The sequence below is a fragment of the Onychostoma macrolepis genome, chromosome 07 (assembly GCF_012432095.1).
Source record: "Onychostoma macrolepis isolate SWU-2019 chromosome 07, ASM1243209v1, whole genome shotgun sequence".
Classification (NCBI taxonomy): domain Eukaryota; kingdom Metazoa; phylum Chordata; class Actinopteri; order Cypriniformes; family Cyprinidae; genus Onychostoma; species Onychostoma macrolepis.
In genome coordinates, this window is record NC_081161.1 from 1,921,412 (window position 1) to 1,944,349 (window position 22,938).

General features: G+C 34.5%; 1 protein-coding gene and 2 long non-coding RNA genes across 3 annotated transcripts; 1 reads left to right on the forward strand and 2 right to left on the reverse strand.

Moving 5' to 3' along the window:
* Positions 1–1,920: 1,920 nt before the first annotated feature.
* LOC131543966 (uncharacterized) lies at positions 1,921–5,044 on the reverse strand. Its single transcript, XR_009271998.1, has 6 exons — positions 4,623–5,044; positions 4,457–4,525; positions 4,289–4,361; positions 3,645–3,719; positions 3,382–3,464; positions 1,921–2,161 (listed from the first exon to the last, which is right to left on the reverse strand). It is a non-coding gene; the product is annotated as an uncharacterized LOC131543966 (long non-coding RNA).
* A 2,354-nt stretch (positions 5,045–7,398) lies between these two features.
* On the reverse strand, positions 7,399–10,242 carry cbln8 (cerebellin 8). The gene is made up of 2 exons (XM_058781811.1): positions 9,583–10,242; positions 7,399–7,913 (listed from the first exon to the last, which is right to left on the reverse strand). Exons 1-2 carry the CDS (start codon positions 9,803–9,805, stop codon positions 7,753–7,755), a joined length of 384 nt encoding a protein of 127 aa, XP_058637794.1. The 5' UTR covers positions 9,806–10,242; the 3' UTR covers positions 7,399–7,752.
* Positions 10,243–18,227: 7,985 nt separating this feature from the next.
* On the forward strand, positions 18,228–21,785 carry LOC131543967 (uncharacterized). The gene is made up of 2 exons (XR_009271999.1): positions 18,228–18,406; positions 18,565–21,785. It is a non-coding gene; the product is annotated as an uncharacterized LOC131543967 (long non-coding RNA).
* Positions 21,786–22,938: the final 1,153 nt, after the last annotated feature.

Consider the following 22,938-nt stretch of genomic DNA (forward strand, 5'->3'; position numbering starts at 1 on the left):
CTGTTCACACACTCAATCAATGGTTCCAACCTCTCCAATATGGGCAAGACCAAAGAGCTGTTTAGGAACAAAATTGTAGACCTGCACAGGGCTGGGCTACAGGACAATAGGCAAACAGCTTGGTGAGAAGGCAACAACTGCTGGCGCAATTATTAGAAAATGGAAGAAATTCAAGATGACTGTCAATCTCCCTCGGACTGGGGCTCCATGCAAGATCTCGCCTCGTGGAGTATCAATGATCCTGAGAAAGGTGAGGGATCAGCCTAGAACTACACGGGAGGAGCTGGTCAATGACCTGAAGAGAGCTGGGACCACAGTCTCAATGGTTACCATTAGTAACACACTACACCGTCATGGATTAAAATCCTGCAGCGCGTGCAAGGTCCCCCTGCTCAAGCCAGCACATGTCCAGGCCCGTCTGAAGTTTGCCAAAGACCATCTGGATGATCCGGAGGAGGCATGGGAGAAGGTCATGTGATCAGATAAGACCAAAATAAAACTTTTTGGTATAAACTCCACTTGCCGTGTTTGGAGGAAGGAGGAGGATGAGTACGATCCAAAGAACCCAATCCCAACCGTGAAGCATGGGGGTGGCGACATCATGCTTTGGGGGTGCTTTTCTGCAAAGGGGACCGGACGACTGCACCGTATTGACGGGAGGATGGATGGGGCCATGTATCGTGAGATTTTGGGCAACAACCTCCTTCCCTAGTAAGCGCATTGAAGATGGGTCGTGGCTGGGTCTTCCAGCATGACAATGACCCCAAACACACAGCAAGGGCAACTAAGGAGTGGCTCCGTAAGAAGCATTTCAAGGTCCTGGAGTGGCCTAGCCAGTCTCCAGACCTGAACCCAATAGAAAATCTATAGAGGGAGCTGAAACTTGCCCAGCGACAGCCCCAAAACATTGAAAGATCTGGAGAAGACCTGTATGGAGGAGTGGCCCAAAATCCCTGATGCAGTGTGTGCAAACCTGGTCAAGAACTACAGGAAACGTTTCTGTACCAAATATTAAGTTCTATTTTTCTATTGTATCAAATACTTATTTCATGCAATAAAATGGAAATTAATTATTTAAAAATCATATAATTTATTTTTTATTTTTTTATAGATTCTGTCTCTCACAGTTGAAGTGTACCTACGATGAAAATTACAGATCTCTCCATTCTTTGTAAGTGGGAAAACTTGAAAAATCGCCAGTGTATCAAATACTTATTTGCCCCACTATAACATTGTCAGAGGTTTCTGTTCATTTCAACAACAAAAAAAGATAATTCTTCTTTGAATTTGTGTTAAAATAAAACATGAACTGAACTACTTGACATTATGCCTCATTTGCCTAGTAACATAGGTTATATATATATATATTTAGCATTAAAAAGGAGGGTATAAAAAAAAAAAAAACAGGAATTGGATTGTTCATTATAGTGTGAAAACTGGGGAAAAAAAAGTGTAGATAATGTGTTTGAGCAAATTTAAAAGAGTGGATTTAACTCCCTCAGAGTTAAAATTAACACTTACCCAGTGTACATATGGGAATCACTGCTAAAGTGTTAAATTAACACTTTTGAAAGAGTTAACATTTTTAACACTCTGACAGTGTTAACTAACAAACTCTTAACATGTAAAATATCAAAACCAGAATAGATGATGAGAACACCAAAGTTGGTGTTGAAAGTTAACACTTATGGATTAACTGGTCAACACTGCACCAGTGTTCAGGTGAAAATATTACAAAATAAACCCACAAAACAATACATGTTTACATTTATTTATTTTATTGAAACATTGTAAATATTTTTTTCCCTACACCAAAATGTCTTCACACTCAATGTTTTCAATACATGTAAAGAACATTAAACATCATAATGTAGAAGCAAATCAGTGCAAAGACACAAAAAACATTCTTATTTGGTCCATTAATGTCATAAGGTTTATAATGCTGACATTTAGGAGGTTAAACAACAGCATTCCATTCATTACCATAAAAGCTGAATGCATGTTAATGCTCACTAATCAAAGTCTATGCTGGTGTTTGGACCTCCTTGGAGAGAATACTCTCATTCGTTTTTTCAGCACGATGAGATGCGTTTCTCTGCAGTTTTCAGCCAAGCAAGATATCCACTCCTATTTACAGCATCACAAAACTGCCCCTGTAAAACTGAAAAATTAATAAATAAGTACAAAACCAAAACAGGATCATTCCACATCCATTTATCAAAACTATTATCAGGTGAAATGTCAGAGACAAGTATGAATTGCAATACAAGAACTTCACCCAAAACTGAAAATTCTGTCATTATTTATTTATCCTCACGTGGTTCCAAACCTGTATGACGTTCTCTCTTCTAAGGAACACAAAAGGTTATATTTTGAAGAAGAAATACATGCGACCACTCTGATCCTTTTGCATCTTTTTCAAAAGCTTGATATTTATTGGCATATACTGACATTATAAGGACAAGCAGGTCCGAAAAAGAAAAAAGGGCATACCGCATTAGAAAAACAAAAGGGTGAGTAAATAATAACTTAAAGGGTTAGTTCACCCGAAAATTCTAATTACCCCATGATTTACTCACCTGCAAGGCATCCTATAGGTGTATATGACTTTCTTCTTTCAGACGAATCCAATCGGAATGATATTAAAAAATTTCCTGGCTAATCCAAACTTTATAATGGCAGTGGGTGGGTGTTTCTGTTCAACAGTCCAAAACAAGTGCAATAAAGTGCATCCATCCATAATAAAACATGCCTCACATGTCTCTGGGGGGTGAATAAAGGCTTCCTGTAGCGAATCAATGTGTTCTTGTAAGAAAAATATCCAAATTTAAAACGTTATAAACACTTTTCTTGCGCTAAATGTTGTACGTGGAAGCCTTTCCGGGCGGATGACGCAGGACACCGGTGTAGTGCATGCGGTGAGAAGTGACGAAAGCGGAAGAGCAGAGAGCAAAACAAACGAATCACGAATTAGAAATACAAAACAAGGATTTGTAAAGAGAAATGTCGGAGGATTTCGATGTAAGCCAAGAAGAGAGTGGTTTGTCTTTGCTAAAGTAAGGAAAATTTTCTTCCTTTGCTCCTGTAAACAAACGTTGGTTCTTGTGAGACTAGTATATTTCACTGGAGCCAAAACTTCACTAAAGTCCTACATCATCCACCCGGAACAGTTTGCGCACACGACAGTTAGCGCAAGCTAGAGGAAAGTGTTTGTTTTAAATATGGATATTTTTCTAACAAAAACGCATTGATTCACTACAAGAGGCCTTTAATTTTTGTATGAACTAACCCTTTAATTTTCATTTTTGGGTGAACTATCCCTTTAAGGAAAAGCATTTAATTCACTGTAAATGTATATTGTAAAAAGAAAGTCAGTCTTACTAGAAAATGGGTCTTCTAAGGACAGAGACAAAGTCACAATTCCAAGTGCACATTGATCTCTCTGCACTGAGGTTGGACGACTCCTATCAACATTAATGCACATAAATGGGACAGCACATAAATAAATGACAGTCCAAACATATCAAAAACTTACAGTTTATATATATATTTTTTTAGAAGGAAATCAGACTCTTTATTATTAATGTTTTTTTTTTTAATAAACATGACAATCAATAATCTTAAAATGTGCAATTGTGGCTTACCCATGTATTGGTGGCTTCATACTCTTCAAGCACATCATCTTCTTTTGATTTTTCTGTTAAGCCAGCATGGACCATCTGTAACAATATTAAATAACTAGTTTACTTAAAATTGTAATTCCAAACCCATACGACTCACTTTTGCTTAATTCAAAACACAATTTAATGCTTAAAGATAATAAGATAAAGTGTCTAAAGTAGTTAATTGCAACTCATGTGCCATTCTTCAAGACTTGTGAGGACACAAAATCACTTTGAATGATGAACAATGTAATTCACTCAGTATAGAGAGTTTGAGTTTACTGAAAGTGTTATTTTCAAATTAATTCAATGAAAACAGCACTCAAATCCAATATAAGGACACATCAACATTCACATCAATTCATGCTTAATGAAATCACAAAAATTGGTCATGAGACACAAGAACAAATGACTTATATTGTCATTTAGATTTGGGTAGTTTACAGTGGTTTGATTTGACAATATGACGTTGCAATATACATAAATGAGGTAAAACACTTCCCTTCAAATTCAAATGTCATCTGTGAGAAACGTTTCGGATCGTTTAGGCGCGCACATCTATAGATATTGTCATAAAGTCAAATTATTTTATAAAATGCATATCGTAAATGAAGTAAAACACTTACTTTTGGCGTTTTCCTCGTTAAAACCAACTTCCTCATCTGCTCCGGAGCATCACGAGTGAACGAAAATATCTCTCTGAGAAAAGGTTTAAGAGTGCACAGCAGATGAATATCACTATAAATCAATATGATGTTATAAAATACATATAGTAAATGAGGTAAAACACTTACTTTCAGTGTTTTCCTTGTTAAAAACAACTTTCCCGTCTGCTCGCACCGCGAGAGAAAGAAAATGTCTCTCTAAAAAAAACATTTAGGAGAGCACAACACATAAGTATGGCTATAAATTAATATGATGTTATAAAATGCATATTTTAAATGAGATTAAAACACTTACTTTCGGATATTCCCTTTTAGAAAAGTCCTCGTCTGTTCCGCATCGCGAGTGAAAGGAAATGCCATTGATAAAAGTTTTTAGGCGCACCCAACACATTGAAATAATTATAAAACGATATGATATTACAAAACACACTTTGTGAGTAGGATTAAACACTTTATATCGCCGTTTTCCGTCCTAATATGCTCCGCATCGCGAGCAAAGAAAATGGCGTCTGTGAAAAATATTTTAGACGGATTAGGCTCGCACACGAGAAAATGTCCCGGATGTCACTAATAACTCTCAACAGTGTTAATGAGGGTAATTCTCCGTATTAACACCGGCCAGAGGGTGCTGTTTACACTAGCTAGTGTTAATCCTTTAAAATTCAACACCACAACTTTAACTCTTTACTCTAAAAGTCCTTAACACTGGGATTTCAACACTGGAGATTTTACTGTGTACTTGGCTCATTTACTGAACATTACATAATTGAAGACTGTACACTGTTACTGGATGGATTAAATTAAAACGGCATGCTTTTTAATGTGTCTGATGCAGTTGACAAAAATTAAGTTAAGAAGTAAATGTACATTTTCAGAAAAACCTGTTCCCTTACATGGTTCATTAGATGCAACATTTGTCTACAAATATATATATTTACAATAATGTATCATTAAATAATAAAAACTAACATATAAAACATGTTTTGTCTCCGCTCAAGAATCAAAAATCAGTAAAGTAGATTAAAAAAAAAAAAAAAAAAAACTGTACTTGCAGATAATATATTAATGTAATAAAGGCCACTTAAGTGCTTAGTTACAAAAAAATAAAAAATAAAACATCAAAAAACCGCATAACTTTTTGGTGTTAATATTTGTATTGTGCAGTAACCATTTTATAAAAGCAATAAAGCACTCGAGGCATGCTGTATTGTGAATATGCTGTCTTCACATGCTATCTGAATTATCACAAATACGAGTTTCCTATAATCAGAAATTGGATGGCCTCTCAAACTGTATTCACTATGGGAAAATGATTTTGATACCCGAGTTTCCGAGTTGGGCGGACCATAAACTTGGTTTGGTATAAAAGAATTGTCAGCAATCTGAGTATTTAGTGCAGTGAATGTTTATATGATTGTCAGCCTATAAGGTGCTACATTTTATTAGTTTCAACAACAAATCACTTGAAAAATGTCTGATAGCACGCGAAGGCAGCATAAGTCACAGCTGAAGGGGTTGCAGGCTTTGCGTTGTGCCCAACAATCCCCTTCAGCTGTGACTTATTCAAGTGAAGTCACCTTTATTTATATACAATACATATATTATATATATTTAAACAATACAGATTTTGTTAAAGCTTTAGTGTTAAACAGGAAAATAATGTTTCAATTCAGCTGTAAAGCAGCTCTAAAAAAGAGAACGATACTAAACAGGTTTTCAGTTAAAGTCAGTTTATTGTTGATTTACATCGTCCAGTTCAGTTTTCTCCAAAACGTGCCTGTGCAAGTCGACAATATTGCCAAATATTAAGTGTCCCCAACTAAGGAAGACAAAAGTGACAGCGGCAAGGAACCCAAACTGCATCTGTGACAGAAATGGTGAAAAAAACCTCGAGATAAACCAGGCTCAGTTGGGGGCCAGTTCTCTGGCCAGACGAATCCAGCATGGTGTGTTTAATTCAAAGCTGCAGCACAGGTCAGATTGTGGAATGCTATCATTCAGGTTATTCATCCAGTTCCTTCTCCTTGATGATAGGGATACATACTACCAGCGTTTTGTGGGGCTGAAGCGGGCTACAGGGCCTGTGCAGAGGACTTGTCTGGTTCTCCTGGTCTTTGTAGAGGATTTGTGCCGATGGGTGTCTAGTTGATGAGGTGTTCGCAGGGGATCTGTCTCTAGGGTCATCCAGTTGTTATGGTCATCGCTGACATTTAGGGCTATTCACAATACAGGCCTTATTGCTTACATATTCCTAGTCTTATATACAGGGATGTACACGTGTTTCTGTTCTGTTATGCTCCCGAGACTCCTGTGTAAAATGCACTGAGAAATTGTACTTAAGTTAAAGTACAGATATGTCAAAAATATTACTCAATTAAAAGTGCCCAGCCAAAAATTTAGTAATAATAAAAGGTATCCATGTTTTATTATTCTTGAATATTTAAAAAAAAACATTTTTCTTAACTTTGTAATTGACTTTTAAAAACAAGAGACAGTAGAGAGGTTCTCATTTCAGTGTGTTTAATGCAAAAACTTAAAAATCATTATTTTCTCATTATTTTGACTATGGAAATGAAAACACAACAGATGTTAAAACAATGCCCTGAAACCTGTTTCTTGATTATTTTTTTTAAGATAAAATTAACAGCAGATGATTTTACAGTGGTTTAGCATTTGAATATATGATGATATTTGAAATAATAATCAAGATCCATGACCCAAGTTCATCCATCTGTGATGGTTCTTATTATAAAAACACATTACTATAGTTCAAAGTCTGTGTCTGAGGGAACAATTTCTAAAGAAGAAAGGAACAATTTCTGAAGAAAGTCATGCAGCAGTCCCTGCATATAAACTGTATATATATATTTATTTATTATTTTTTTTTTTTTAACTGATTACTTTGTTGTATTGACCAAAAAGGGTAAGTTACCTTTTTATGGTGATTTTATGCTGAATGCTGATTGTTTTGATGTAGCAATGTTGTATTTTCATCAAACAAAGACTGGATTAATTAACCTGATACTTCACCTTAACCTGTAAACTCATTGCATAGCTGTTATGTTTGTTCTCAGGACGTGTTTTATTTACATGGCATTGATAAGAAAACCACTAAACATTGAGAAATTACTGTCATCCCAGATCCTTGTGTTCTTCTGGAGCACAATATAGACCTGCTCTCCTTTCTCTAAGAGCAGCGTTACACCGTTGCCTCCATTCTCTGTGACAGCTACTCTTGTGATGTTGTGTTATTGCCACTTGTTTTCCATTTCTACGCAAGGTCAACAGTGTCGGCTGATCAGCTCCACAATGGTAGAAGAAGCTGAAATAATATACTCCCAGGACTGGTGCTGTGAAAATCCCTGTTAAAGAGTCAGACAGTTCTCCAGTTAACAGTTGTGCACATGAGTTATGGAAGTGTGTTTTCAGAAATATAAAACATGTGGATTAACAATACCTGTGGCCTGGTTGTAGGCATCACCAACATTCATGATGACATTCTTGTAAGCCAGTGTTATATCTGTGTTAAATGGTCCAAAGAAACCAACGGACCCTGCTGAAGCTGAAAATGCCACATTTGGTCTGTCTGAAGAGAGGATATACATAATGTTGAAAATTGGCTCAGAAGCAATGCAAACAAATGTTAAATAACACTCCTACACTATAAAAAGTTGTAAATAAAACAAAAATCATCTTCTGTATTTCTCTTCTCTTTTTTAAAAAGTTGCTATTATATAAATTTTACGACAGCGTTTTAGTGCCTCGTTTAAAAACAACAACAACTAAGATTACGAGATTAAAATCGCAATATTTCGAGAATAAAGTCGAAACACTATGAGAATAAAGTAGAAATATTTCAAGAAATAAAGTCGAAATTACAAGAATAAAGTCGAAATGTTTCGAGAATAAAGTCGAAATATTACAAGAATAAAGTCAAAATATTACAAGAATAAAGTCGAAATTACGAGAATAAAGTTTAAATATCACGAGTATAAAGTCAAAATGTTTTGAGAATAAAGATTATAGTTATAATATTTTGAGATAGGCTATTGTAGCCTTTTGCACATGCAAATGGCCCGGATTGGGAGCACCGGGAGATATTCCAAATCTCAGTTTTCCAAATCTGTCAGTTTTATAGCGAAATACAAACAATATATATGTTATATTGCAATAATGTGTTTGTCAAGCGGCATGTGAGTCAGCCATCTTTCCGATTACAATAATGAACGACGAGACATTATTTTCATTGTAAATTAGGCTAAACTGTTTTTTTTTTTTCATGCCTTATGATGTTCCTTCACTTTATATCTTGCTATAAACTTGAAAAAAGAGCAAAAACACATTTATAATTTGTATTTCGTTATAAAACTGGCAGAATTTGAAAGCTGAGCTGTGTGTAAAAGCAACAAAGCACAAAATTGTCGTGATTACGGGTTGGCTGACGCGCTACAAATAATGAATGGAAGACGTTAAATATTATGTCCTCATTTACAGTATTTCTCTCTGGTCAGTTTTTAATACACTTTGCAAACAGCTACAGCGCCCCCCAAATGAATATTGATTGAGTGTGTGAGCTGATGTTACGATAAACAGTTGTTCCTGTTCAGTCTGTTAATAAATATCATATTCTTGATATTAAGCTGTTTCCGCGAGTCCTTAAAATTGACATCCAGTAAGATGATGCGGCCGCTCGGACACAACAATATTCAAATCAATTCCGGAGGTCTGGCAACTTCTCCCGCTGCTCTCAACGCGGACCACTTGCATGCGCAGTATAGGCTATACTCTCAAAATATTATAACTTTAATTTCTACGATTTAAATGCTAGAAACATTTAGACTTTATTCTCGAAACATTTATACTTTATTCTCGTAATATTTTGACTTTATTCTTGTAGTATTTCGACTTTATTCTTGTGATATTTCGACTTTATTCTCGTAATTTCTACTTTATTCTCAAAATATTACGACTTTAATCTCGTAATTTTAGATTTTTACATTTTTAAAAAAGTGGCACTAAAACGCTGTCGTACATAATAAATAAAGCCTTACTTACTAAAACTATTTGGAGTACATGTTTCAAGAAAATGCTATTCTGTCTTTCTACTCCAAAATTTCGTGTTTAAATCAATGTATTACTTGGCATTTCTTGGTAATTCTTTGTGAGATTTACTAGCAATTTCTAAGTAAAAAAAAATACACCATTTTTACACAATATTAAAGCATTTAGGTCTGTAATAAAAACATTAGTCTCACCTCTGTTTTCCATTTGGATTTTCTCGATCTGAGCTTCACTGTTAGCAAGTCTGGACGTCAGCTCTTGCACTGTGTTTTCAAGAGCTTTGAGTCGTGTCTCTGTGGCTTGTAATTTCTCCTCTGATGCTCCAAGCTCCTTCAGCAGGTCCGTGCATAGTTTTTTGAAAGGACAGGTCTGCTGTTGGGCTTCATTTTGAAGAAAAGTGCCTTCTTTAGTAGTCATTTCAGAGGCGACCAGTTCTGTTGCAGTGAATTTCAAACCTGTAAAACTTTTGTACAGAAGAAGAACAGCTATTGTTACTCTCACTCTTAATGCTTTATCTGAAGCGTGTCAGATTACTGTGCTGTATGCTGATGTTTTTATCAGAATGGCACTGAATCTGATGGTTTTATGCCATTATCTTCAGTCATTGACACGTGATGTATAGCCAATGACAGGCAGCATACAGTATATTTACTGTTTCCCAGACAGGATTGTTTACCTTTGTGCTTAATGTTTTACAAAATGTTCTCATGGTCTCATTGGCAGCTTTGATCTGAACAAAGCACTACACTTTGTACTTAACAATACAAATTAGTTCCTTCTATTATGTTTGTGACAAGGGTTTTTTGTTTGTTTTTTTCTTGGCATATTTCACAGTTATAGGTTTGTAATACTGTAAAACGGTTAAAAGGTCTCTTCTATTAAAGGTTTCTTCCATCTTTCCAATATACGATTTTTGTACAGAAGAAGAACAGCTATTGTTTTTCTCATTCTTAATGCTTTAGTTTAAGCTTAGGCTAAAGTGTCAGAGATTACTGTGCTGCATGTTGATGTTTTTTTTTTTTTTTTTATCAGAATGGCACTAAATGTGATGATTTTATTTGGTTTTATCTTCAGTCATTCACATGTGATATATAGATTTGATCTGAACAAAACAAAACACTAAACTTTGTACTTTGGACTTAACAGTACAAACTGGTTCCTAGTACAAACATATGTTTGTGACAAGTTTTTATTTTTATTTTATTTTTTTTTTTATTTATTTATTTATTTTTTTTAACCTCTGTATGTATCACAGTTATAGGTTTGTAATAAAACAGTTCACAAGTAATTTGACTTTTAATTTCATTAATTATCTTCTAATTTGTAATTTTACCAAATCTAATGGTTTTATGCCACACTGTAAAACCGAACAGTGAAATGAATTAAATTAAATTAAATGAGTTAATTTCACTCAAATAATAATGAAAGTTCATTGAACTTAATCAAAATAAGTTCTATAAACTCAAAATGTCGTTGTAGTAAGGCAAACTTAAAATGATTGCGTTTTCTAGTTCCCAGCATGCTTTGCATCAGACAACAAGGAAAATAAATGTAGGAATTAAGTGCTATTTTGTGAGTTTTTGCACAATATTAATATATAGAGACATAAGTTAGTACTTAAATGTTGTGTTATGTTAGGATTTACATAGGTTTCTGTTATGTTGGTTTTGTAGTGTTACCGTTGTGGTGAAGAGTAGAGCCTGTGGTTAGGTTGAGGACGGACAGTAAAACAATATATATTGCATGTTGTTTGACTTTTAACATGCAAATGTTGTGAGTCTTTTAGATAACTACATTAGTATGTGCTAGTGTGCTGTTACTAATTAGCACTTAACTGTAAAGATCTGCATGAATGTGTTGTTTATGGAATAAAGTTGTATATAATTATTGTATATAAGATTAGGCTTGGCTTGGCTCCCATTGCTTTAAGCCCCGCCCCACTTGTCATAAAATTGTAAGTTCTACTAACTTTTGTTTACTCAAATGTTTTGAGTTTTCTTAACTTATCAGATTTCACAGTGCATTATCTTCTGTCACTGGCTATACATCACGCAGCATATTTACATGATTTTCTCAGACAGGATTGTTTCATTACCTTTGCACTTAATGTTTTACAAAATGTTCATAAATGTAATACTGACAGATTGCAGCTCTTTACAATCTCATTGGCAGCTTTGATCTGAACAAAGCACATTTAAAACTAATTGAGTACGCAGACACAAGAAGTTTCAAAAGTGTGCTGAAAACAAAGATGTTGTTTAATCTTATAATTGTATGGTTCCAAGGGATATTTGTCTTCATGAGTAAGAGATGAGACAATTTCTCCATTTCAAGATTTTTAACAGCAGAGAACAATGTTGTGAAGCAGTAACTTTCAATTGCTTGAAAATGCTGCTGATCTATCCAGTTAGATACAATACACTGTGTGTAGTTGTCAATTACTGTATGTTCAATGAAGATTAAGAAACTGTAAAATAAATTTGACAACTTTTGACAAAACTGCAGTAACATACTACTACTGATGTTTATTTTGTCTCCTGCATTAAATGTCATTCTTTTTTTTTTTGATCACATCAATAAATGGGATGATTAATTGACTCATCTTCATGTCATTCCACATCCATAAGACTGTTATTCATCTTCAAAACACAAATTAAGATATTTTTTATTGAAACCTGATAAATTTCCATCCTTCCATTGAGAGTCCAGGAGGCATTGTAAAAATGACCCATATTAACTGAGCAGTTTAATTCAAGCCTTGTGAGATATGATTATATGATGCATAGAGACACATCAAATAAAGTAAACATGGAAACTAAATCATGCGCCATGCTACAACAAACCTCATTAGGTCTTGTTTATTACGCATTTTTGAGCTTCCGTGTTTACCATATTTGATGGGCTCTATGTTCGTGTGTTGATCATATCATAAAATGAAGTCAAATACACATTTTAATTGTTCATCAAGCAACAGTGTCTTCACAAGACTTATAACTAAAAACAATTTCAATTTTAAGTTGCAAAAACAATTATCAGGAAAAATAAAAATAAAAAATACAGTGTGTCACAAACAAAGACGGAAACCATAGGTGAGTGAATGACAATGAGGTTTATTGAATGATCGGAAGACTGGAGTGTGCAGAGAATGATGTGGATGAGTATCTTGGTGTGAGATAATGTCCAAAGGCCTTGACGGGGAGAAAACAGCTTTCTCTGTATACAGGATCCTCAGAGATCTGGAACCAGGAGACTTGGGAGTTCATCTTGGAGAGAAGTTGAATGAACTGGGGAGAAACTCAGCAAATCAACAGGTAAGTGATAATTGCGTCAGGTTACTTTTCAGCATGTGAACCGTAGACCAGACGATGAATGTCAGAGAGAGTGGGTATTTATGGAAGTGCTGATGAAGGTTGACAGGTGCGGGTGATTAGAAATCAGGTGACGGTGATCTGGTGATTGTCGTGGGCGGCGGTGACTGTGACTCTCTGACACAATGACAGTCTAGTAAATGTTTAAAAAGTATAGCAAATATTTAATAGAAAGGTGATAAAATTCTAACTAATACATTAAGGCCAAACTACAACATTAAGGAATTATCTTCCTTTCAATAAATGACCTTGTGACTGATGAAATAATGAGCTCGTGGCAGCCATCATGCAGATGATGAACGTGAAAGGTAAGTACAGCATAACAGGTAAAAATGGCAACAATTAACACTGAATGTGTGTTTTTGCTGACAGGACCTATTTACATATTATGTAAACTAAATATATTTTACATTTCCCTTAAAAGAGAACTCAACTCCAAAGAGACTTTAGCATGTCTTAGAAGATCATACATGTTCACACGGTGATTTGGATTGAAAAGCTTATTTTAAACAATATGCAATACTGTTACATCTCCGGTCTGCCGAAGTATGTGTATGTATTTCTGAGTGTGTCTGTGCAGGAGAAGGTGTGGTCTGCATTCAAGCCAGCAGAGATCCTGATTGGCCTCCTCCTAATTGGTCTGGTTCCGGGTCCGAGGAAAAGGACCTCCCCAAACATTCTCGGAGGCGAATGTGTGCCATTTGTTTTGCTTTGATTTGGGTTCCTCTGTGATCGTGTGTGCTTTGAAAAATTTGTTCTTGTTCCAGTTGATTTCTAATTGTAATTTGTTAATATCTAGTTTAAGGGAAGCAGGCAGTGTGACGCCATTTATTTTATATATATTGTTTGTTTTATGTCTTGAGTTAAAGGAGTTAAGGACGTTGTGTTGTATATTTTGCTTTTTTTTGTGTGTGTGTGTTGTTTTGGTTAGGGAATTTAGAGGGTATATTAAAACTAGTTATTTTTGTTTGTTATTTTGGCCTTGTCCACTCCTGAATTCATCCCCTTTGTTACTATTTTTAATTATTAATTTAATAAATCTACTTTTTGTTTGATACCATTTTAGAAGTGAGCGCACATTTCATTCATGTTATGGCTGGCCCAAGACGATCGTAACAATACTAAAGTGAAGAAATTGGTACAGAAATGTATTACTATTCATTATTACTATTACTTTTCATTCATTATATTATATTATATTATATTAATTATATTATATTATATTATATTATATTATATTATATTATATTATATTATATTATATTATATTATATTAATTATATTAAAGGTTTAAGTAACATGGTGTTTCATGCCAGAACTTTTCTTTTGCCCGTTCACTCAGTCAAGAAAACAATTTGTATATGTGTCCCCTTGTGCACTTATATTGTATTTCCAATATTAAAAGTATATAAAACAAAGAAACTGTAGTGACTTAAAGAGACACTTTAATGTGTCATGTTTTTTTTTCTTAACACGCTTAAGAACACTTTTAAAAGTGACCTTTGTAATAATGTTAAATTAGTTTACTTTGAAGTGCTTTGTTTAAATATTTATTTTTAATACAATGTCATGTTTTAAATAAGTACACTTATTTTGATGTGTCAGTACAACACTTTAACCATATTCTAAGCAACACAAGCATATTTTAACATTGTCATGTCAAACATGTCAAAAAGCACTCTACTGTATGTCATCTAATTGCATTGAATGTTGATTTAAATTAGAGGACATTTAAGCCTTTTGTGTCATTTTGTTGAGTTATTTTCACAGTGTTTGGTAGTTTTATTAATTATTATATATAAATAACATATGCTGCCAAAAATGAAAATAACCAATTCTAGCGAAAAAATAACACAGTATTGTTACTTTCAACATACTTTCAATCAGTATGGGCTAACATTGGTTAAAATGTGCAGCCCAATCAAGTTAGCAATGCTCTGGGATGCCAGTTAGGTTGTTTTTAATGTTTAGAATAATTAACATGTAATTAAGCATCCATAAACATCATATTAGGTTCATGCATAAAGTGTATACTTTCAAAGTATATAATTTCCAAAATAAATACTCTTTTTAAAGCTAAAGTGTACTTATTTTTCACAGACATCTTTATTACTAGTTTTTATATTTCTTATTAGTTGTCAAGGTCCCGCTTTATATTAGGTGGCCTTAACTACTATGTACTTACATTTAAATTAATTATTTGGTACAATGCACTTAGTGTGTATATACATGTTTTTACATTGTACTTATATTTTTAAAAATACCCATATGTAGTTACATCTGTAATTCATTTCTGTAATTACATTTATAATTACACTTTTGACCCATCCCTTACACCTTAACCCACCCTTAAACCGACCCATACCATCAAACCTGTCGCTAACCTTACCCGTATCTGTTGCACAAAACTGAAGATGGCATGATGATGGCGCCATTTGATCGTTGCTTGACCAATCAGTGAAAAGGGGCATTTAACCTCCTCCCACACGTGGAAATCGAACATTCAAGCTGTTTATCCATTTTCTACCCCCGAGTGTAAAAACAGAAAATCAAGGCTATTTCTTGTTTTTTCAGTTTTTTGAAAAAGACGAAAAAACGAAAATGGTGCCATTTTCTCATGTTTCTGGTTTCAATATTATATCAAAAAACGAATGAACACGGACCGGACAGGAGTCATATTTTTATTTTGAATCTTATAAAATTTATATTCAGAATAATATTTTTTTTCCATAGTAAAAGTTATATCTCTTTTCTGTTTTTCTGTAAGTTAATTTTAGTCCCACTTAACATATGAAATCAATGTTTAACATGAAAAATAACAAAAAAGATCAGAAAGATTAGTTTTGCATGTGTGTTGTTTTTTTTGTTTTTTTTTTATTCATTTATTAATTAGCTGTGGAATTTTAAAGTATATTTCTGTCACGAATCTGGTCTGCACTTCCATTCACCCTCCACCAGAGGTCACTCACTCACCACATGGCCTTCACACCACACATCACAATGACTCCAATTCCCATCATCCAACACTGATCACAGCTGTCACCAATCACTCATTGCACTAATCACACGCACACCTGATCCCACGCACACACTGATCACACACCTTATATAAACCCTGGACTTTGTTTCCCTCATTGCCGAGTATTGTATGTGTTTACAGCTCCCCTAGCCGTAGCTACTCTACAGAGCCCCTGTTAGTTTTCCTAGTTTTCCCCTGCCTGTTTTGGATTGTGTTTTCCCCGTGTTTGTTCTAGCCCGTGTTCCCTGGATTAACCCTTGCCTTGCCGTTTGGACACTGTTTGCACCCCTATTGGATTCTAGCCTGTGTTCCCTGGATTATCTCTCTGCCTTGCCCACTGGATACTGTTCGCCGATCGTCGACCTTCGCTTGCCCTAGGATTACTCTTTGTCTTGTCCCTGCCATACCTGTTTGCCATTGCTCGACCCTGCCTGTATTTATGACCATGCCTGTTAATAAAAGCTTGCACTTGGATCCGCACGTCTCAAGTCTCGTCAGCCCCGTTACAATTTCACTAACTTTGTTATTGACACCGTGTTTATTATTTAAGTCCAAATTAAATTCCAGTTAATATTCTCAAAACAATTATTCTACCACTAGTTGTTACTGATTGTCAAATTCAAAGTCACATCATAATTATGAATGATTAGCAATCAAATATATATATATATATATATATATATATATTAGGGGTGTCAACGTTAACGCCTTAACGCATGTGATTAATCAAAATAAATTAACACGTTAATATTTTTTTTAACGCAGATTAATCGTTTGATAAGGTTTGACCCCAACTTCTTGCCGTCATCGCAGCGTGGAAGGTTATATATCTTTGTGTGATGGTTGTGGTTTATTGGGCTACTTTTATAATGTACCGCGGCCGTCCAAGGTAAAAATTTAAATAGATCATTTTACTAATATGTATTATACTTGGAATGTATCCCTGGCAACTTAAGAACAGAGAGGCGGTTGTAACTTATTATATAAGATAATAAACACACAATTACGATAGATATGGTCTGTATGTGATTTTCTTGACTGAATGTGAACATCTGAAATGCTCATTTGTGCAGCGATATAAAAGGCTATAAATTTTAACAACAGTAAACGACCGAATTCCACATATGATCGCAAAAGGAAGTTATTACAAACACTCGATGGTGGTTTGAAGTGAGTTCTGAGTAAAAGTGTACTATTAATCTCATAAATTGTCTTATGTAGCATGATGCTAATGTTAGCTCTAATGCAGCTGCAGAACAGGTCCAATTCTTCTTCATAATGCATTTTGTCATAATACTTCACGTAAGGTCACAAGAAATGTTTTGTTGTATTTATTTAGAAATACTTTTGATAATAGTTGGGTAAATATTGGGATTGAAGCGATGTGGCTTGGTAAACGTTTTATTTCCAGTATAAAGGCTGATAATGGCTGAATAAAAACAAAAGAATAATGATAATTATTATAATGATATATATATATATATATATATATATATATATATATATTATTATTATTATTATCATCACTTAATGATGTACCTAAATACACTGATTTGACTGATACAACTTATACTCACTTCTTCTCAAATGATTCACGCAAACATAAACACATTTAGGCAGATCGGGGGCACGTTCCCTTCAGAAACAAAAGTAATCCTCTGTGTCTTCAGCGGCTCAGGTGTCGGGAGTAAATGAGGACTGCTATATTCATTATTACATCCAACAACTAAACACCACAGTCGCTTACACTGAAAAAATAAAAATCCTGGTGAAACAATTTTCACTCATAAATTACTGGCAAATTTCACAAAGAGTTGTTACAGTGGTTACAAAGAACTACAATTTATTGAATGTGATGTTTTGAAGTAGAAAAACTGAAATAGTATTTTCCTATAAAACATCCTAAAATATTATTTGTTTTATTTACACATTTTGAAATTTCTCATGCATAAATGTAATTGTTCTCAAAGGAAATCCAACATTATATAAATTTAACAACACAATGAAGCTTTATTTTGAAACATTGCAAGGACTTTCAAGTCGTATTGACTACGAACATCTACAATGACTTACATTCCTCCTTGTAATTTGAATACACATGTGTATTTCTATTATTTATTATCATCACTAATCATACTTTGTCCATTGTGTATGTCATGTGGTACTTTAGTGCTGTGTTTCTATTGTGTTAAACGGTCTGTATCACATTTCTTGAGAACTTAATGAAATGGTTTGTTTTTCTGAAGTTCAAAGTAACAACTCTACAAAATAAATAAACAATGTTTTAAAATGTATAATGACAATTGTATTTTTAATTAAAAAAAACATGCTTTGCACAAATCAACACTGCATTTATAGAAGTAGTAGAAATTTTATTTTATTTCACTTTTCTTAATACTTTCAAACATTATGCTTTAAGTAAAGATTATTCATGTCTCTTACTGAAGCCAGTCAGAGCTCAGATATGAGAGTTGAGATTAAACATCAGATAAACCACAACCAGAAACCAGCAGCAGAGAAAAGGAAGGAAGTGCAAGACACACAGACAGAACGAGAGAAGAAATCAACCAAGATTGGAAATGTTCTTATGTCATGAGCACAGCGCTGTAGAAATCTCCTGAATATATCTAGGTAAGACATTTTTATTATATTTTTTTTTTTCACTTTGTCATTAAATATGAATGGACATGTAATACAGACTAGAATGCTTTCAGCCTGATGATTCTGAGTTGTTGTATGTTCAGCTGAAATTATGAGCGTTGCATATTTGTTCACTTACATATTTACAGCTGAATATCGAAGGGGATCAAAAAGAGACTAGAATATGGAAAACGATACATTCAGATGGAAGCTGGATGCTGACCGACTGGAGATGAAGGTCAGATTTTCCATCTTCATCATCATTAGTGCGTGTGCAGGTCTACCAGCTCTTGTTTGGTCTGTCAGTGATCTACTTCATCACCGAAAGAATGGACACCGTATATCAGCCTTCATCATCCTCCTCATCCTCACTGACTTTGTTGAGCTTCTCTTGAGTCCCTACATACTGTTAAAACATCTCTTAGATGAGATCACCTGGAATGCAGATTGGACAATTTGGTTTTTTTCATCTTTATGGTCATCTTCAAGAGACTGTGGTATTCTCTTAAACCAGCTGGTGGCGCTAGAGGGGATTCTCTCAGTGAAATATCCACTGTATACTGCTTCTGTTTTCTCTTCACCCTGTTTCATTATTTTCTACATACTTGTATTTCTCTGTATCATTATCTGGAGAATTTATTTATTTGTTCGAAGATATTATTTATTTTTTATTATTTTTGTCTTCATCGTGTCAGTGATCACATGGATAATATCTTGTAGAGCTTCATGTTCTGCTGATCGTCACTCTCACACATCCAGGAAACCAGATCGTCATATTTCGATTGTTTTCATATACACTCTGCTGGTGCTTTATCTGCCCTTTATTCTAATCTTATTTTTCATGTCTATTTTATACTTACGTGAGATTAATAATGTTTTTTATATTCCTTGGTTGTTGATGAGTGTGAGACTGATTTCAGATCCTCTTCTGTGTGTGTTGGTCTGCAGACAGAATCTCAGAATTCAAACATCACTAAACACTGAAGAGACGAGTTTAGTCTGAGGAGGTCTGTTAAGATGGGCAGGTTGTGATGTCATGATATTTTGACTATAAAGCTCAGTTTATTAAAATATTTGGTCCCACTTTAGGCATCTTTAACTACTATGTATGTACTTACATCCAAAAAAAAAAAAAAAAAAAATGTGGGACACCGTAAATGTTTGAGACAGGTTTTTCTGCTTTAGTCAGGTTTAAGGGTGGGTTAAAGTGTAGGAGTAGGATCAACAGTATAATTAAACTGTAGTTGTAGCTACAGAAATTAATTACCAATGTAATTACTTTTTTTTTTTTTTTTTAATGAGTACAGTGTAAAAACATGTTTGCACACAGTAAGTACATTGCATCAAATGATTAATTTAAATGCAAGTTAAATACACAATATAAAGTGGGTCCAAAAAGTTCTATATAGGCATATGCTCTTGAGACAACCATAGGCTGTAAATCAAAACAATTTGACAGCACAGAGTCAGAATAATGTGAACTTCATCTACAGTTGAAAAACAGTAATATATGGCGGATATGTAGTCTCTCTTTTATTTTACTGTACACGAATACATTGCATTCTATAATACGTGGAAATATTATATGCAAAAATAAAGCAACAAATATTTTGTATTTTCTTTAATCGTCACTTTTATATTTCTTTTTTTTTTTTACAGTGTAATCTTTCTGTCTGTCAGAGTATTATGCAACCATATACTCTTTCCCCACCAATGTTTTTGAATATTAGCCCCCATAATATTTTGTTGTATGAATATCTGAACATGCAATACATCAAAATAAAGAACAGACCCTCTACTTTTAAACAAAACAAAAATCTCTTTTATTCTAGCTTCAAGCATTATTTTTTTTTATCAACACTTGAATATAGGTAGGTTTCAGAAAGAAGCAACATTTTGAGCAAAAAGCTGAGAAAATCACATTTTCATCAAATACTACATCTGGATCATATTCAGTAATATTATCAAAGCGAAGATGCAGTAGATGGCTTCCATCAGCACTCCTAAAGCTTGCACAGGCCTTTACCACTTTCTGCACTTTCTGGATCTAACATTAGGCAGTTTTCATTTATATGCGGTTAGTGTTGATGAACGCATTATTTTTCATATGTACATGCTTGCATATGAGATCGCTTGATCGGCGCTTTCTAGACTCATTCAGGAGATGCGTAATAACGCCCCGAGCGTAGAACAGCATGAATGTGGAAACCCGGAAAATTCCGTGTTTGGCGGAGAAAGAGTTCAAGTTCAAGTCAAGTTGAGCTTTATTGTCATTCCGCTACATGCGGGGCATACAGTGGAACGAAATGTCGTGCCTCACAGGACCACGGTGCTACATAAATACAGGCATACAGCAATGAAGTAAAACAATATAAACCTATATAGGGCTGTAACTAACGATTATTTTAATAATCGATTAATCTGTCGATTATTTTTTCGATGAATCGGATAAAAAACAAGAAAAGCATTCATTTCCAACCCTTTATTCAAAAACAGAACTAAAATCTTTAGAAAGTGCACAAACATGTTGCTCCTTTAACATCCCTGAGCTGTTATAATAATAATAAAATAAAATAAAAATGGACTAACACAAAAAACATACACATGTATGCTTTACATCTGCCAAATATATAGACTTCTTTTTTTTTAAATAAAGTGCCACCTGAGCTGCCAGAACAATAAATAATTTATAAAAAATAAAGAACAATACAAATCAGAAAATTTAACAGGATTTGTTTGAATGTCAGAACTTGTTCTCTACACTACACTGCAGACGCACACACTCGCAGATGCACACACTCGCAGACACACACACTTTTGCAGACGCACACACTCACAAACTCTCACACTGACACACACACACACACACTTACTCTCTCTCTCTCTCTCTCTCTAAGTTCACTTGAAGCTTATTCATTAAATTATTACCATCATTGTAGTAAGTGCAAGGTTCATTTATACACCACATTTAAACACAGCTTAAGATGACCAAGTGCTATAAAAGAACTTTAAAATTAAATTAAAAAGTACAACACACACAAATATATTTGTCAATAATAACCTATATGGGACAAAGCACAGAATATACACTGCAAAAAATGCTTTTCTGACTTAGTAGTTTTGTCCTGTTTTCAGTCCAAATATCTAAAAAATCTTAAATCAAGATACATTTACTAGACACATGAAATAGCATAAGAAATTATGTCTTGTTTTCTGAAAAAAACACCTCAAAATTAAGTGATTGTTTGCTTAAAACAAGCAAAATTATCTGCCAATGGGGTAAGAAAAATAATCTTAATGATATATAATCTCAAACAGAAGTTTTAAGCATCACTTAATTTTCTCATGCCATTTTTCTTGTCTAGTAATCTTGATTTAAGATTTTTTAGATATTTGGACTGGAAACGAGACAAAATTACTAAGTAAGAAAAGCTTTATTGCAGTGTAGCTATACATGACAACAGATTGAAAATGAATGGTCCAAAAAGGTGAGTGAATAAAACGTGTCTTTAGTCTTGCAATGCAAAGTGCAAAGTAACTATACCACCCTGCTTTACTACTGTTATTAACGAGCTAACGCTAACTTGTCATGCTTGTCAAGCTGGATAACGAGTAAACACCAGCACCAGGGACATTACGTTCCTCAACTCCCTTCCTCCTCATCAAAGACTCCAACATGTTTTTTTTTTTTTTTTAATAATAATCAAACGTCTCCACATCGCGCGACACAACGAATCGATTTCATTGCCAACTCTTTTAGTGATATATTTTTATCGATTTAATCGATTCGTTGTTGCAGCCCTAAACCTATAAATATACTATATATATATATATGTGGGGAAAATCTAGAAGATATATATCGATAGATTAATATAATTGTGAATTAAAAGCTAGACCCCCCAATCTTTATTATGTTTATGTAATTTTTGTTCTGTTATTAATAATTGTTGGTTAATTATTCAGTACATGCATGTAAATTTGTAATATACTTACAGCCGTGTAATGGGTGTCCAGTAGGTGGCGGTAGCTAGGTGCGGAACCCCAGGGTAGACCTAGAAGAGAAGAGAAGAGAAGAAGAAGAGTTAGTTGTTTGTTCACGCGAGGTTTTACGAGACGAGCAGTGTGTTGGATCGGATTGTACTGTGTGGCACGGAGCTGTAGCAAATGGAGCTGGCTGAATAAACGAACCCAACCAAATCACACGCTTGTTGTCTCCTTCAAGTGTGCTACAAAATACTGGCGACGAGGATGGAATCAGTGGTGCCGTTCAGAGTGAGTTGTCGACGAAGACGCTGAGCATGGATATTGAGCAACTGCAAGATCGGCTGAGCGCGGCATTGCTCCAGCTGCGGCTCGATCAGCTGCACGAGGTGTGTGTGTATGAAAAACTGTCAGTGGAGGGACAAAGCAAACGGCACTCGCTGATCAGATTAATAAGTGAAGCAGTAGAGAATGTTATTGACACAGAAGATGAGGATGTAGCCCGTCAGCATGTGAAAGATTTGCTAGAGTTTTCCAGCGGT